This window comes from Mugil cephalus, chromosome 17 (genome assembly GCF_022458985.1).
Source record: "Mugil cephalus isolate CIBA_MC_2020 chromosome 17, CIBA_Mcephalus_1.1, whole genome shotgun sequence".
NCBI classification, from domain to species: Eukaryota; Metazoa; Chordata; class Actinopteri; order Mugiliformes; family Mugilidae; genus Mugil; species Mugil cephalus.
Window position 1 is genome coordinate 22,178,246 of NC_061786.1, and position 17,089 is coordinate 22,195,334.

General features: G+C 41.4%; 2 protein-coding genes across 3 annotated transcripts in view; both read left to right on the forward strand.

Annotated features, from left to right (window-relative positions):
- Positions 1-625: 625 nt before the first annotated feature.
- zfyve21 (zinc finger, FYVE domain containing 21) lies at positions 626-11,725 on the forward strand. Of its 2 annotated transcripts, XM_047611760.1 has the most exons (8): positions 626-829; positions 2,055-2,105; positions 2,653-2,821; positions 3,537-3,612; positions 3,690-3,781; positions 3,962-4,015; positions 6,973-7,103; positions 8,746-11,725. In XM_047611760.1, the coding sequence occupies exons 1-8, from the start codon at positions 704-706 to the stop codon at positions 8,779-8,781; spliced, it is 735 nt and encodes a 244-aa protein (XP_047467716.1). In that variant the 5' UTR covers positions 626-703; the 3' UTR covers positions 8,782-11,725. The 2 variants fall into 2 exon arrangements, with proteins under 2 accessions (XP_047467716.1, XP_047467717.1); XM_047611761.1 differs by lacking the exon at positions 3,962-4,015 and having other exon boundaries at positions 627-829.
- A 1,090-nt stretch (positions 11,726-12,815) lies between these two features.
- The window catches only part of LOC125024081 (transcription factor IIIB 90 kDa subunit-like), an 86,961-nt gene continuing 82,687 nt past the window's right edge, over positions 12,816-17,089 (forward strand). Inside the window, exons 1-3 of the mRNA XM_047611750.1 lie at positions 12,816-13,088; positions 14,008-14,216; positions 14,862-14,942. Of these exons, the coding sequence (XP_047467706.1) occupies positions 14,033-14,216; positions 14,862-14,942 (265 nt within the window). The 5' untranslated portion in view covers positions 12,816-13,088; positions 14,008-14,032. The remainder of the gene's footprint in view (positions 13,089-14,007; positions 14,217-14,861; positions 14,943-17,089) is intronic.

The window sequence follows — 17,089 nt, forward strand, 5'->3', positions numbered from 1 at the left end:
CGTATGTTATTTTTCTTACTAAAAAGTTAAATAATAAAATAAATCTTAAATAATAATATAACAATAAGAACATAATCTAAATAAAACATCAATAAACATATTGTTGGTTTACAGGATAATAAAAATAGGAGTTACAATGTTTTTTAATATTTTTATTTGTGAACAGTTAAAAATATTGTTCATTTAAAAAATAATAAAAAAGAAATGAATCACTGTGTACATGTCTAGGTAAATATAATAAAATAATTTAAAAAATAAATCTGTAAAAATGTGTTTGATATAATAATAATAATAAATGCAATTCTCTTTAGCATTAGATATATTGCCAATTTTAAAAAGTAATAATAAAATAATAACATTGTAATAATAAAACAATAACAATATGTAAAATAATTAAAAATAATAATAAAAATCAGTGAGTATACAATTATAAATATCATAATAACTATCCATATAATTTTAATTAATCATTATTATTATCTTCATAAAGTGCTGAATTTATTCTTTTGTCTCCACGGCACAAGAAGAGCTTTAAAAAACAAAACACCCCTTTAATTCCTGGATAAGTCACGTGATATAAAGCCGCGCTCTGATTGGTTCACCGCCCTGGCGTGTCCGGACTGACAGGAGTTTACGGCATCAGACGCTAGTTTGCGGCAGCAGGAGGCTCCGCAGAAAAACCGAGGAGGAGAGACGGGGGAAAATGTCTGCGGTTCCCGACGGGAAGAAACTCGTCCGGAGCCCGAGCGGCCTCCGCATGGTCCCGGAAAACGGTGCCTTCAACAGCCCCTTCTCCCTGGACGAGCCGCAGTGGGTCCCGGATAAAGAGGTGACACGGGCGGGGGTCGAGGGGGGAGTTTGGGAGGAGGGGGGGTTGTTTGACAGCGAGAAGCTAGACTTAACAAACCGAGTACTTCCGGTTACCCGAGAGCTTATTGTTGTTGTTCAACGTTTATTTAGTTTATCTTTTATTAGCACCAGGACCAAGACTTTAAACAGACACAGACACAGTTAGTTTCGATTTGTCTGTGTTTTCTGTGAATGTTCTCAGTCGTCCAGGTCATGGTTTATATCCAAAAAGCGCTTTAAAGAAGCTACTGAACTTGTAGAGTTTCTTGAAGACGTTTCGTACGAGTAGCTTCTTCATTTCTAAGCGGCTGGTGGGAAGTTTGAGTTTTAAATAGGAAACCCACCAGTTGCAATTGACTTTATCTATGTTTCTCACTTACGTCTAAGTTAACAATTTTTACCCCCCGTGAGCGATTTTGACAGAAACAGGCACCAATGTTTCTGGTTTTTGAGCCTTAAATGTGTTGTTTAAAAAATAATAAAACAATAAATAATTCAATATATTTGATTTACAGCATTTAAATCTTAAAAAATAGTATTATTTGTTATTGATTAAATATGTTGTCGGAGGTGCGCTTTTATTTTGTTAAGTCAAACTTCTCCGCATCCGGTCTCCTCGCGCTAGTTGCTACGGGTTCGACGCTGGCCGTTGGCCCCTGGACTGGGCGTAGCAGGCTAACGGGGCTAGTCCGGCAGCTAACGAGGGGGAGCTAGCTGACAGTTAGCCCCCCGTTAGCTTCCAGGCTAGCCGCGTTGGCTAAATCCGTTTACGGTTCACATCTTTAAAAAAGTGTCACTTTACTCCCGTTCTTTTGTTCGTTAGCTAGCAGCTAGCTTGTCTCGCTGAGCTAACTAGCTGATGTGATATAAGTTGTTTGTCAAAGTACAAGAGGAGACACTGAAAGATAAACACTGAGTCTGACACTGACAGTTAATCATTTGTCATCTAATCTGTGTTCAGGATGAATTTGGAAACAGGAGAAGTGGAAAGAACAAGAATATTAGTTTTAAAAAGTTATAAAAAAGTTAATGACCAGTTAATTTGCATAAACTACAGATGTGTTATTGTTTAGTTTCTGTGTAAGACTAAAAAGTTCTGCTGGTTGAGCCTGAATCCGTCCAGCTCAGCATGTTGTGTAACATCCTGTTTTTGCATTTTTTCCTCTCTCTTTTTCTTTTTTTTTATTTTTTAATTTCTTTCCCAGTGCCCGAGATGCATGCAGTGTGACACAAAGTTCGACTTCATCAGAAGAAAGGTCGGTTGTGTTCTCTCGCCGCTCAATAAGAGACAAGATAAGATAAGATAGTACTTTATTGATCCGCGTTGGGGAAATTCAAAATCACTACTTTATCTGCAAAATAAGATAGAGACGGACAGAGACAATCCTCATGCATTCGTCTGAAACTTCAGAGGATTTTATTTTATTATTATTTTGGCATTAAAATACACCAAAGACTCTTAGTGATGTTTCTTTCCAGTAAAACACCATAAATCTGCTGCTCAGCCCACGTCTGTTTATTCATTTTGATTTACTGGAAAATCTAGTTTTTAGTGAAATCAGCTGAAGAGAGAGACGATTAGAAAGTGTATAAATGAGAAGTGAATCTCTGAATAGACACAGTTTCCATAAAATGTTGAGGTTGCTTATTCAGGACTTTCCGGTTTCTTAAAAAACGCAATCACTGCAGGAATTTACGACGGCAAATCTTTATCAGATGGTATCAGATGGTATCAGATGGTTCTATGATTTAGATCAGAATCTCCTCCTTTTAACACGGACACGCTTCGTGTTTCTCCTGCAGCACCACTGTCGGCGATGCGGCCGCTGCTTCTGCGACAAATGCTGCAGCAAGAAGGTGGCGCTGCCGCGCATGTGCTTCGTGGACCCGGTGCGACAGTGCGCCGAGTGCAGCCTGCTCTCGCAGAAAGAGTCCGAGTTCTACGACAGGCAGCTCAGAGTTCTCCTGGGAGGTGAGAGGCTTGGATTTAAGCTCGTTATCGACCTCGGGGCTGCAAGAACAAGAACAAAAGTTCGTTCTGGTCAGGTCGTTTATCCAGGGAAGTCCTCATAGGCCCCTCCCACTGCATGCGCTAAGCATTGTGGGAGATGCAGGAGATGGACGACAAGAGACACTTTTCTTATCATTTTCAGATCCCACTGTTCATGCAGCATAAACCTGCACACAGAATCATCTCTACCCAGGAGAGATTAGCCGTCACTCTGCTAATATTAGCATTTAGCATTTCCACTTTTCTGAATTGGCCACGCCCACTTCCTATTTCTGACCAATCACAGAATACTACCCGTACGCGACACTAGAAAAAAAGTCCAGTAAAGGTTCATGTGTCAAGAACAAGCTGCCTTTAATCTTCACAACTACAGAGTTTTTAAACAGATCTCTAGCAGAAACGATCACTTATATTTTAAGTTAAAAACATTAAAATAGCAGTCGGCGCCTTTGTAAAGTCATACATGTGTTTCTAGCTCCTAGCTTAAGTTTATAAAGTGGTCAAAGAGATGAAGCTGAGGCTAATGACGACTAGCGGCTTCTTCGTAGCCTCCTGAAAACAGGATTATCGAGGCATAAAATTAATTAAATTTGTCGTTTTTTTTGTAGATTTATGCCTCATTTATTTATTTATTATATAATATCTTCTCCTTCTGTTTATTATTTTTTCATTCCAGGAGGCACCTTCGTCGTCACTTTGGGGACGTCAGAGAAGTCTGAGACTATGACGTGTCGTCTCTCCAACAACCACAGGTGATCTTCTTAAACCCTATTTATTTGTTTTTTTATTGTGAATTAATGGTGAATAATGTGAATGACCTGAACGCCAGGTACCTGTTCCTGGACGGTGAGAGTCACTTTGAGATCGAGTTGTCTCGGATTTCCAGTATTCAGATTTTAACAGACGGGACCAGTCCAGGAGGTGAGACATTATTTTTTTACTCCTTTTTTTTTTGTCATTACTAACCAGCTGAGAAATTTCTTGATTAACACTGAGATCTGTTTTGTGTTTGTTTTTTTTTCTGTACTAACACTCCCCCCTCCTCCTCCTCCTCCTCCTCCTCCTCCTCCTCCTCCTCCTCTCTGCTGCTGCCCGGCTCAGAGAATGACATTCACACTTACACCAGTCTGCTGGACAGTCACTGTTTCTCTGAAGGTTAGCTTTGGTTCGCTGCCGACAGTTCGCTCCTCGTCGTCGCTTCATCCGACTCATCCGTTTATTTTTCCCTCCGTCCGGTTTCTCTCTGTTTGTGTTTGTATGAAATTAAACTTGTGACGCTTTCCTGCTTCATCTTGTCCCAAAAGCAACAAATATCAGGACGTTATTGACGTTATTAAACTTTGAGGAGGCACCGATTAGTCCGTTGGTCTTTCTCTTAACAGTAGCTCGTACTAGCTTACTAGCCTCCCAGCTAATATTAGCTAATTCAAGCTTCCTAGTCTCTAAGCTAATAGTAGTTCCTCTTAGCTTCCTTGCAGACTTGCCAATATTTGCTCTTCCCAACTCCATAGCCTCTAAGCTAATATTGGTTATTCCTAGCTTCCTGGCATCACAGCTAATTGTACCTCTTCCAAAATTCCTAGCCTCCCAGCTAATATTAGCTCAAACCTAGTTTCCTAGCCTCCCAGCTAATAGTAGCTCCTCCTAGCTTCCTTGCCGACTTGCTAATATTAGATCTTCCTAGCTCCATAGCCTCTAAACTAATAGTCGCTCTTCCTAGCTACTTAGCCTCCCAGTTAACATTAGCTGTTTCTAGCTTCCTAGCCTCCCAGCTAATATTAGCTAATTATAGCTTCCTGGTCTCTAAGCTAATAGTTGTTCCTCTTTGCTTCCATGCCGACTTGCTAATATTTGCTCTTTCCAACTCCATAGCCTCTAAGCTAATTTTGGCTATTTCTAGCTTCCTAGCCTCCCAGCTAATATTAGCTCCTCCTAGCTTCCTAGCCTCCCAGCTAATAGTAGCTCCTCCTAGCTTCCTTGCCGACTTGCTAATATTAGATCTAGCTCCACAGCCTCTAAACTAATAGTCGCTCTTCCTAGCTTCTTAGCCTCCCAGTTAACATTAGCTGTTTCTAGCTTCCTAGCCTCCCAGCTAATATTAGCTAATTCTAGCTTCCTGGTCTCTAAGGTAGTAGTAGTTCCTCTTTGCTTCCATGCCGACTTGCTAATATTTGCTCTTCCCAACTCCATAGCCTCTAAGCTAATATTGGCTATTTCTAGCTTCCTAGCCTCCCAGCTAATATTAGCTCCTCCTAGCTTCCTAGCCTGCCAGCTAATAGTAGCTCCTCTTAGCTTCCTTGCAGACTAGATCTAAGCTAATATTAGATCTAGCTCCACAGCCTCTAAACTAATAGTCGCTCTTCCTAGCTACTTAGCCTCCCAGTTAACATTAGCTGTTTCTAGCTTCCTAGCCTCCCAGCTAATATTAGCTCCTCCTAGTTCCCTAGCCTCCCAGCTAATAGTAGCTCCTCCTAGCTTCCTTGCCGACTTGCTAATATTAGATCTTCCTAGCTCCATAGCCTCTAAACTAATAGTCGCTCTTCCTAGCTACTTAGCCTCCCAGTTAACATTAGCTGTTTCTAGCTTCCTAGCCTCCCAGCTAATATTAGCTAATTATAGCTTCCTGGTCTCTAAGCTAATAGTTGTTCCTCTTTGCTTCCATGCCGACTTGCTAATATTTGCTCTTTCCAACTCCATAGCCTCTAAGCTAATTTTGGCTATTTCTAGCTTCCTAGCCTCCCAGCTAATATTAGCTCCTCCTAGCTTCCTAGCCTCCCAGCTAATAGTAGCTCCTCCTAGCTTCCTTGCCGACTTGCTAATATTAGATCTAGCTCCACAGCCTCTAAACTAATAGTCGCTCTTCCTAGCTTCTTAGCCTCCCAGTTAACATTAGCTGTTTCTAGCTTCCTAGCCTCCCAGCTAATATTAGCTAATTCTAGCTTCCTGGTCTCTAAGGTAGTAGTAGTTCCTCTTTGCTTCCATGCCGACTTGCTAATATTTGCTCTTCCCAACTCCATAGCCTCTAAGCTAATATTGGCTATTTCTAGCTTCCTAGCCTCCCAGCTAATATTAGCTCCTCCTAGCTTCCTAGCCTCCCAGCTAATAGTAGCTCCTCTTAGCTTCCTTGCAGACTAGATCTAAGCTAATATTAGATCTAGCTCCACAGCCTCTAAACTAATAGTCGCTCTTCCTAGCTACTTAGCCTCCCAGTTAACATTAGCTGTTTCTAGCTTCCTAGCCTCCCAGCTAATATTAGCTCCTCCTAGTTCCCTAGCCTCCCAGCTAATAGTAGCTCCTCCTAGCTTCCTTGCCGACTTGCTAATATTAGATCTAGCTCCATAGCCTCTAAACTAATAGTCGCTCTTCCTAGCTTCTTAGCCTCCCAGTTAACATTAGCTGTTTCTAGCTTCCTAGCCTCCCAGCTAATAAGAGCTCTTCCTAGCCTTCTAGCCTCTTCTAAACTTAGACTTTAATGATCCACAAGGGAAATTACTTGGTCACAGTAGCTTAGCATATCCTGTTTCCTATTTTTAAAAGATGAATTCCTTCGGGTGAAGTTGCAGCTGGTTTGTTCGTGGTGTGTTCGTGTGCAACCTTCGGGCTCAGTTATCTCAGATAAATTATTGCTGCGTTGCTGTTAATTAACTTCATATCACACATGAACACAGGGATCGTAGTTAACTATTAAGAAAAGTCCAATAAAAGCTGATGCTGTTGCTTTTGGGACATCGCTGCATGTCTTCACGTGTTTCCTGAACGCAGCATGAAAACATTTCACCGTCTCATCATGTGCAGCTCGTTTTATAATCAGTCACTGTTTGTGTTTCTGTTTGTCTTTGCGTCATCTCTCTGTTGGTTCATCTGCTTGAATCACTTTTTAACAGGATGTCGTTGATCGGATCTCGTGTGACTCCTCCCCCTTTATTTACCATTTAACCTCATCTTTGTTATGTCATTAAATAACCTGTAGCATTTCTAACGAGCTTTATTTATATAGAAAGGTGTAATAGTCTTTACACACAGTGACAGTTTGCTTTTCATTAGACTAAATAATGACTCGTTATCATATCTGGTTTATTGAATCCGTCTTTTATTGCCTGTGGGGGGGGTAGGAGGGACGTCGCGGGCTAGCGGTATGCTCCTCCATTACAAACCCATGGGTTCCCAGGATGCCGAGCAGCTGCGAATGGAGGCGACGGAGGACAAGAAGGTGGCCTCGTTGTGGTTGGCCGCGATGCACAAGGTACAAGAAACATTTATTTCATTTGCAATGTTTGGGTTTCGCACATTTCTAACGGGTGTAACGCTGCAGCTAAACGTTGTATAGAGCTAACTCCCAGCAATAAGACACTTTTTAGACTGCTTTTTGTAGCTTCCTAGCCTCCCAGCTAATATTAGCTCCTCCTACCTCCTTTGCCGACTAATATTAGTGCTTCCTAGCTTCATAGCCTCTAAGCTAACAGTAGCTCTTCCTAGCTGCCTAGCCTCCCAGCTAATAGTAGCTCTTCTAGCTTCCTAGCCTCCCAGCTAATATATAAGCTCCTCCTACCTCCCTTGCCAACTTGCTAATATTAGTGCTTCCTAGCTTCATAGACTCTAAGCTAACAGTAGCTCTTCCTAGCTGCCTAGCCTCTCAGCTAACAGTAGCTCTTCCTAGCTGCCTAGCCTCCCAGCTAATAGTAGCTCTTTCTAGCTGCCTAGCCTCCCAGCTAATAGTAGTTCCTCTCAGCTTCCTAGCCTCCCAGCTAACAGTAGCTCTTTCTAGCTTCCTAGCCTCCCAGCTAATAGTAGTTCCTCTCAGCTTCCTAGCCTCCCAGCTAATAGTAGTTCCTCTCAGCGTCCTAGCCTCTCAGCTAACAGTAGCTCTTTCTAGCTTCCTAGCCTCCCAGCTAACAGTAGCTCTTTCTAGCTTCCTAGCCTCCCAGCTATTAGTTCCTCTCAGATTCCTAGCCTCCCAGCTAACAGTAGCTCTTTCTAGCTTCCTAGCCTCCCAGCTAATAGTAGTTCCTCTCAGCTTCCTAGCCTCCCAGCTAATAGTAGTTCCTCTCAGCTTCCTAGCCTCTCAGCTAACAGTAGCTCTTTCTAGCTTCCTAGCCTCCCAGCTAATAGTAGCTCTTTCTAGCATCCTAGCCTCCCAGCTAATAGTAGTTCCTCTCAGCTTTCTAGCCTCTCAGCTAACAGTAGCTCTTTCTAGCTTCCTAGCCTCCCAACTAATAGTAGCTTCTCTTAGCTTCCTAGCCTCCCAGCTAATAGTAGTTCCTCTCAGCTTCCTAGCCTCTCAGCTAACAGTAGCTCTTTCTAGCTTCCTAGCCTCCCAGCTAATAGTAGTTCCTCTCAGCTTCCTAGCCTCTCAACTAACAGTAGCTCTTTCTAGCTTCCTAGCCTCCCAGCTAATAGTAGCTCCTCTTAGCTTTCTAGCCTCCCAGCTAATAGTAGTTCCTCTCAGCTTCCTAGCCTCCCAGCTAATAGTAACTTCTCTTTTTAAATGATGAATCCAGACTGACGTGTTTTAGCTTTAGATATCTGAGGGGTTTTTAGAAATGCAGGCGTTTCCATTACCAGTTTTTATTGTTGCGATATTTAGGTTTTGCACATTATTAGGGGGTGATGCTGCAGTTAGATGTTGTATAGAACTAACACCAAGTCATAAGCCACGTTTTAGACGGAAAATAAAGAAAAATTAAAAGAACAGTTAAAATGTTTCCTCACTTAAACACATCATAAAGAAGACGAGTAAACTCTCATTAGCCGCGTTTCAATCACAGTGTTTTGCAATAATTTTGTACATGTTTCCATTGCAACGTGTTTTGCGTGATATCTTGAATTTCCGCATTTTAATTGGGAATGGAAGTGTAAGTATAAATTAAATGTCTTTTTCGTTAAAGGCGGCCAAGCTGCTGTACGAAGCTCGGGACCAGTGACGACCCGGATCGACCTCCAGGTGGCAGCACACACCCAAGTGTTTCGTACCCGTCTCCACGGGCTTTGGTATCGTTTTGGATTTTATTAACGCCAGTTCCTTCTCCTCCGTCTGATTCCTCGTCGGTTCTTGATACCGGTTCTTATCACGGTAAATTTTTTGCAAGAAACGTTTCTATAAAACAAAGAAAACACTTTATTACCTCTATAACCAGTACTTTATACATCATGTTTACCGCTAGTAGGCTGAGCTGATCTTTGTTATTATTATCTTTTCAATTTGATTTAATGCATTAATCAGGAAACGCAGCGTTTACTTTTACTTTTACACATGAATTATGTTGGTTTTTTTGTTTCTCCACAAAAAAAGTGTTCAATTATTTTAAACGCTGCTGTTTCATTTCCTGTTTTCATTCCTGAGACACTTTATAAATTACTGTCGGTCGGCTGAACAGAACCAAGTATCTTCCAGATAGACGCTTAAAGTACAAATCCACCTTAAAACCCTTTAACGCAGACGAGAAGCAGCTATTTGTGGTTTAATTTGCATGTCAGGACCCTTTTCTGTTGCTTTAATTTCCGATAATCCCATTAAAAAAAAAACAGGAAATTAAAACCGAAGAGACCAGGAGGAGCCAGAAAAACTTTTCTTTTTCTGTATAAAATGAGCAACAGATGCAGTATTTTATGGGAGATTTTCTAATCAAAATGTGAAAATGATGAAAAAAAAAAAAAATCATAAGCTGAAACTACAGTTTGACGTTTATGAGACTTTAGTGTGAAGTTGATAAAACGTTGAGCAGACGAGCTGAGATACGTTTACACGGTGGATGAGGTGATGATGGATTAATTGTTTACATGCACATGTGCAGGAAATAGAACAGAAGAAGAAGATTTTTTTTTTATCTCCTCCATGTTTATCTTCAACCGTTTAATTGGTTTAGTAGAAGAAGAAGACATCTCAATGTCTCTTGTATTTGGTATTTATAGAAACTGAAGCAGCTTAAAAGTCCGATATTTCCCTCAGGAGAGCAAACAATGGACCTAAGTGTAAATTAAAGGTGAGGGAACATCACATCCTCTACGTGGTCTTTAATTAAAGCCGTTTAGTGGGACTGTGGAATATTTTTTTTAAAAAGCACAATTAACCCTATTTCCAGTGTGGTTGTAGTAACGTGTTTTAACCAGCAGGGGGCAGTAATGGCAACTTTCTGGGAAATGTCGGATTCTCGAAGCTGCAGCAGAAGCAACCAAACGGTTCCTGAAGCGCAAAGAACGTCACAGATTTCTGTCGGGTTTTATACAAAAGCGACTTGATTCGGTGGATTTTTGCTTTAAGAGACGCGTCGTCGTCTTTGTTTCCTGTTCTGCTTCACGTATTTACACGTTTAAATCCTCTAAGGAAACTTTTCACAGACTATTCACTGATTCTAGTGAAGCTTAAATAATAATAAAACGCTTTAAGTGTAGTTTCACGTATGGGAAGTTTTTGTACGAGCTGTTTTGTTAAATATCCTACTTCTTCAACAGCGAAGCGTCTGCGTACTTACATATATTTTTTGTAACAGTTTTTCCTAAACAGAGTCAGATAATTAAAGTTTTTTTTTATTCAGAGCCACAAACCAACAAAAACAAAAGTGGAAAAGTTGAGATGATAATAATCTTCACTTCCTTTGCAGCCAAATCATCCCCTGATCAGCATTTACTTAAAGTTGAACAGTCTTCTGAAAGTTTGTGCTGCTTTCCTCTATCAGCCATAACATTATGACCACTACAGCCACTACAAGGACTCTGGTTTTCAGACCAGAACCACCTTCTTCCTCCGTGTCTCCCTGGTTCTGGATCTGATGTGTCCATCGTAGGAGCTTTCATCAGAGGTCAGAGGTCGTCATGGACCCCCTGACTGATCCTTTATATCAGAACCAGAACCAGAACCAGCTGTCTCTGGTTCTTCTCCTTCCTTGGATCAATCCCTTCTTCCTCCTCTTCCTCCTCTTCCTCCTCTTCCGTCTCTTGGACGATACCGACCAGTGCTGCAGTTTCTGGGAGATGTTCTGATCCAAACATGTAGACGTTACAGTTTCCTGCTTCCTGCCTGGTCATAATATTATGGCTGATCAGTGTGTGTGTGTATAAATACAAGTTGCCTCCTGGTTTTTCCAAGAGGATTTTCTGTATTTAAGAAGAACAAACTGGAGGAAAACGCCACCAAATTCATCTTTAATTGATTTTTTTTTATTTTAAAACATTTTTATATTTATTGGATTTAATTAGTTGTGTGATTTTGACACAAAAGCTACATTTTGTATTATTATTATTTAATTTCCTTTCAAGTGTTCAAGCCTGAACGTTATAAAAGCAAAGAAGAAGCTTCAGTTCCACACTCGATGTTTAACTTTAGCTCAGAAGTTTGAATTGACTGCAATTAATTTGCCGGCGTCTGTTCGTCTTCGTTTGTTTCTAAGAATTTAAAAGCTGTTTAGTGAAGAGCTGTTTGACCAAGAACTTTATTTTTATACGCTGCTTCGCCGAAGAGTCGACTAGTTCACTAGTTTGGTCGGAGAAGGATTAGAAGATATTTGTGGTCACGCTTCACTTTATTTGTTTTTCTCCCCCTGAACAGCTGTTTGTGATGAAGGCGGATGTGAGGGGCTGCACAGACGCCAACGTAAAATTATATAAATATATATATTTTTTATTATTTACTACTTTAATTCTTCCATTTTCTGTCTGTCGGCCGCACGTCTGGCTTCGTGTTGGATTTGATGTGGTCTCACTGTGCAGCCCCTTCATTTATAATCTATTCAGAAGTTTGTCTGTTGTAAGTTTGCACTACATGTAAAATCACCAAGTTATTATTCAGCCACTGCTTCGTTTATTCCGCTGAACATGCTGCGAACTTTTGTTGGATTATTCTGTTGAGAATAAAAACCAAGTGTTTATACATTTGTTGAGATGTTTGGTTGTTTGTGACGTTGATATGGAATAAAAATATAAATGAAACTGCATAATTCAGGAAAGAATAAATATTTAATTACTGTATTTCTACTGCATTGATATAAAACATTAATTTTATTTTATTTCTGTCAGTTAAAAACATTTGGCAGAGTTGATTTTAAATTTAAAAAAATAATAATAATAAATTAAAATAAAGATTTTAATTCATCCTGTTAGAACTTAAAGCTTTGAAACTATATGTATGGTGGAAAAAGCTAAATAAATAAATATTTATTAAATTAATATATATAAATTCCTTCTTCTGATGTGGCTGAAATAATGATGTCCCTTTAGCTTTTATTTAAATAAATAAATAACACATTTTTTTGCATCCATAGTGCCACACAAATAAATGGCAATACAAATGTAAATTTATTTTATTTCATTATATATTTAATTATTGCCCTTTTATCTACGTATTCTATTTTTAAACTACATTTCTGTGTCCCTCACAAACACACACACATATAAATATTACATTTTATTATTTAAATAAATTACTTTAACAGCACTATATTAAGTTCCTTCATCTGATTGGTCTACTTATTTATTTTTTAAACTACATTTCTGCTTCTGTAGTTCCACACAAGCAAACATATGTTTTATTTCAGTTTTAATTTCAATTTCAATTTTCAGTTTTACCTTTTTCATTGTATTTTTAAACTACACTTCTAAATTTTAATTTAATATATGTATATATATTAAACTTAATTTCTGCATCCATAGTTACACACAAACATACATAAATATATGTACACATTTATTCTATTTTATTTTATTCGCCATGTTCATTTAAAAAAAAAAGAAGAAGAAGAAGAACGGAAGAAGCTCCATTACTCATATGGGGGTTCCTATCGTCAGTTAAAAAATATTTGTACGTACTATTGCTTAAGCAGAAGTAACATTAAATCAAACTATATAAAATTTAAATCATATTAAGCATTTAACCTTTAAAAACTGTCCCATCTGTGGAAGGATAATTGACATTAATTAATTATGTGGACGCGTCCACCCCCCCGCTGGCATGAGGTGGTTCCGTCCGGGTCTCCCAGCATCAGACGCACATGGCCGGCGTGTTGTGAGCGGATTTCACGGTGTTGCAGCATTTATTGAACCCCCTCCGACTCTGTCACGCTGCCGTGGACTCACTGCGGGACGGGACAGACGGACACACACGGTCAAACACGAACCCGTCCTCAGAAATTAAGAAATAGTCCATAAGAACCAGATTTGTGGTGTGGACACCACTTAAAAAAAAGCTGACACGGCTCCGTGGGCTGCTGCTGCTGCAGCTGCTGTGACAAGACTCAAGGTATGAACCCACTCTTTACCTGCGTGTCCGTGTTAAACTGTCAATTATTAGCGTGTTTTAGTTTCCACGTGACTTTCATGATGAAGCCGGTTAGCATCGTTAGCTCCTCCAAGCTGCTGGCAGCTCCATGTCTCCATGTCTCCTTGTCTCCATGTCTAAAAACCGCAAACTTCTCAGGGTTTACAGCGAAACCTGGAAGACGCCAATAAAAGACAGAGAGTTTATAAGGTTTTAGATTATAAGTTTCTGTTTAAAATCTCTGAGGAGGAGAAAACGCCGAGTTAGCTTGCGGCTGCAGAGCAAGTGCCACGTAGCTGGGAGAAGCTAACAGCTAACGGAGCAGAATCAATCTCAGTCTCAGTGAGAAGATGCAAACAAGACGAAAAACTCGTCATTTAGTCTGAATATTCACGCAAAACGGCCGCTTTACATCCTACTATTACAAGTTAAAGCACACAAGTGTTGTCATTGACATGGGCGGAGCAACTTCCCAGGGGGCCCTGGGGCTGAAGTTTGTTGTTGCCCCCCCGTGGGTGGGGTGACATTATCTAAAAATGGATGAGAAAGCTTCATAAAACGTCCATAAAGAGGCAAAGTGTGATGCAAAATAACTAAAAATGCCTTAAATAAGACTGAATGTCCTTAAACGGACACAGATTGACCAAATTGAGATGCTAACAGTCCTGAAAGATGCCTCAAACGGACACAAATTCATCCGAAAGTGACACTAATGGACTTTAAAGACATTTAAATGACATGATAAGACGCAGAATAATCATCAAATGATGCAAAATCAGAACTAACGCTGTATCACCTGAACGAGATGCTAGTAGACGTCAGAGATTCATTAAATGATGCACAGTGTCCACAAAGAGACTTTAAAGAGTTTAAAACTTGTCTTTTTTTTATTTCCCATCAGGCTTTGAGGCGGGCGGAGCTGCACCATGAGCTCCAAGGTGTGTAAGAACTGCGGCGGCTCGGACATCGACGTCGACCAGGCCCGCGGAGATGCCGTCTGCATGTCCTGCGGCTCCGTCCTGGAGGACAACATCATCGTGTCCGAGGTGGAGTTCGTGGAGACGGGGGGCGGAGGGTCGCTGGCGGTCGGACAGTTCATCTCATCCGAATGTGAGAACACAGAAAGAGAAAGAGATGAATCTCTGTTAACGTCGTCATAAACCAAATCCATTCAAAACTTGCCTGTGATTTATGAGGATTTTAAGTTTTCTCTAGTTAGAAAAGATCTGTTGATAATTTAATTGGTGTCCAATAGTTCATTAAAAACAGGAGCTGGTAACGGTTAATTCGGCTTCATTTAATGACAAATAAATTAAAATAAATCAAGGTTCACATTTATGGAAAGTGCTAAAACGACAGATGGATTTTAGAGAAGCGTGGCTCTTATGTAACACGTTTCTGTGAGCGTATCTCTGAATGTTAACCTCCTGATTATTCGTCTGTGACCTTCAGCCTCCCGAGATGTTTTCACGTCTGCCGACTCTGCCAGATTTATTCTCTGCGCTGTAGTTCACGCGTCCGTCCACCAGGGGGCGCTGCTGGATCACATGACATTAAAAATTAAAAAGTTAAATCAGCAGAAGATGAAGAAATATCATTTAACAGTTTAGGATTTCCTTCTTTTCTCAGTTTTTATGACATTTTATAACATCAAGAACATTTATTTATTTATTTTAAACATTTACTAGAAACTGAGAGAGGAGGTAGAGAAGGAAGGAGGATTTATCTGAACATGTGTCTCTCTGTGTCCTGCAGCTGGAGGTAAAATCCCCTCCTTTGGAGATGCTCACCTGTCGGGGATGGGGCGCGAGTCCAGAGCCCAGACGCTGCAGAGAGGTGAGTGACCAGCGGGGGGCGCCGCCGTCCTTTCCACAGAGTCAAACGGGAGCTTTGTGCGTCTCTCTGTCTGTCACTAAAGCTGCAGAAACAAACTGTCAGACCTTGTTACCGCGGCAACGGCCGTCTGCTCAGCTGATGATGGCGTCTGAGCAACGATTAGTCAGAGACGCGTTGTCATCGTCCCGTCTTTTACAGCTGACTGAAAGTTATTAAACATTAATGGATGAGAGGGAGGGAGGGAGGGAGGGAGGGATGAAAGACTTGGATAAAGGAAGGATCTTTAAAGTTATTTTCCACCTTTTCTTACTTCTTTTTGTCGGAGGTTTTTTAGTTTAGCTCCGTGTTTTGAGGAAAGAGCCAGGCTAACAGTTTCCCTCCGTTTCCAGTGTTTATGCTAAGCTAAGCTAAGCTGGTTTCACGTGTAGAGGGCGACAGTGTTTTAAAAGCTCCTGGAGGCGTCAGTGAGTAAAAGTGTGTGTGTGTGTGTGTGTGTGTGTGTGTGTGTGTGTGTGTGTGTGTGTGCGTGCGTGTGTGTGTCTGGGCCTCATGTTGTTGTGTTAGCTTGTCGTGCTTTAAATGTGTGTCGTCAGATTTATGGCCGTCTGCGTCTCAGCCCCCCCCCCCCCCCCAGTGATTCATGTCTGGGGACGCAAACCCACCTCCTCCTGTATTTGTGTTGGACAGTTATGTATCATCGGTCCCTCGTGAGTCGGCGCGATGGACGGAATCTAAATGAAGTTTAAGAAAAACAGGAGAGATTTCACTGTAGGACAAAGATGGAGGAAGGAAGGAAGGAAGGAAGGAAGGAAGGAAAAGTGAGAGTGGAAGGAAGGAAGGAAGGAAGGAAAGGTGAGAGGACTGAAGGAAGGAAGGAAGGAAGGAAGGAAGGAAAGGTGAGAGTGGAAGGAAGGAAGGAAGGAAAGGTGAGAGGACTGAATGAAGGAAGGAAGGAAGGAAGGAAGGAAAGGTGAGAGGACTGAATGAAGGGAGGAAGGAAGGAAGGAAGGAAGGAAAGGTGAGAGGACTGAAGGAAGGGAGGAAGGAAGGAAAGGTGAGAGAGGAAGGAATGGAAGGGAGGAAGGAAAAGTGAGAGAGAGGAAGGAAGGAAGGAAGGAAAAGTGAGAGTGGAAGGAAGGAAGGAAGGAAGGAAAGGTGAGAGGACTGAAGGAAGGAAGGAAGGAAGGAAGGAAAGGTGAGAAAGGAAGGAAAGAAGGAAGGAAAAGTGAGAGTGGAAGGAAGGAAGGAAGGAAGGAAGGAAAGGTGAGAGGACGGAAGGAAGGAAGGAAGGAAGGAAGGAAGGAAGGAAGGAAGGAAGGAAGGAAGGAAAGAAAGGTGAGAGAGGAAGGAAGGAAAGAAGGAAGGAAAAGTGAGAGGACTGAAGGAAGGGAGGAAGGAAGGAAAGGTGAGAGAGGAAGGAAGGAAGGAAGGAAGGAAGGAAAGGTGAGAGAGAGGAAGGAAGGAAGGAAGGAAGGAAAAGTGAGAGTGGAAGGAAGGAAGGAAGGAAGGAAAGGTGAGAGGACTGAAGGAAGGAAGGAAGGAAGGAAGGAAGGAAGGAAAGGTGAGAGAGGAAGGAAGGAAAGAAGGAAGGAAAAGTGAGAGTGGAAGGAAGGAAGGAAGGAAGGAAGGAAGGAAGGAAGGTGAGAGGACTGAAGGAAGGAAGGAAGGAAGGAAGGAAGGAAAGGTGAGAGAGGAAGGAAGGAAAGAAGGAAGGAAAAGTGAGAGTGGAAGGAAGGAAGGAAGGAAAGGTGAGAGGACTGAATGAAGGAAGGAAGGAAGGAAGGAAGGAAGGTGAGAGGAATGAAGTGAAGGGAGGAAGGAAGGAAGGAGAAGGAAGGAAAAAGGTGAGAGGAGAAGGAAGGAAGGAAGGAAGGAAAAGGTGGAGAGAGGAAGGAAGGAAGGAAGGAAGAAGGAAATGGAAGAAGGAAGGAAAGTGAAGGAAGGAAGGAAAGGAAAGGTGAGAGGATGAAGGAAGGAAGGAAGGAAGGAAGGAAGGAAGGAAGGAAGGAAGGAAGGAAGGAAAAGTGAGAGGAAGGAAGGAAGGAAGGAAGGAAGGAAAAGTGAGAGGAAGGAAGGAAGGAAGGAAGGAAGGAAGGAAGGAAAAGTGAGAGGAAGGAAGGAAGGAAGGAAAGAAAGGTGAGAGAGGA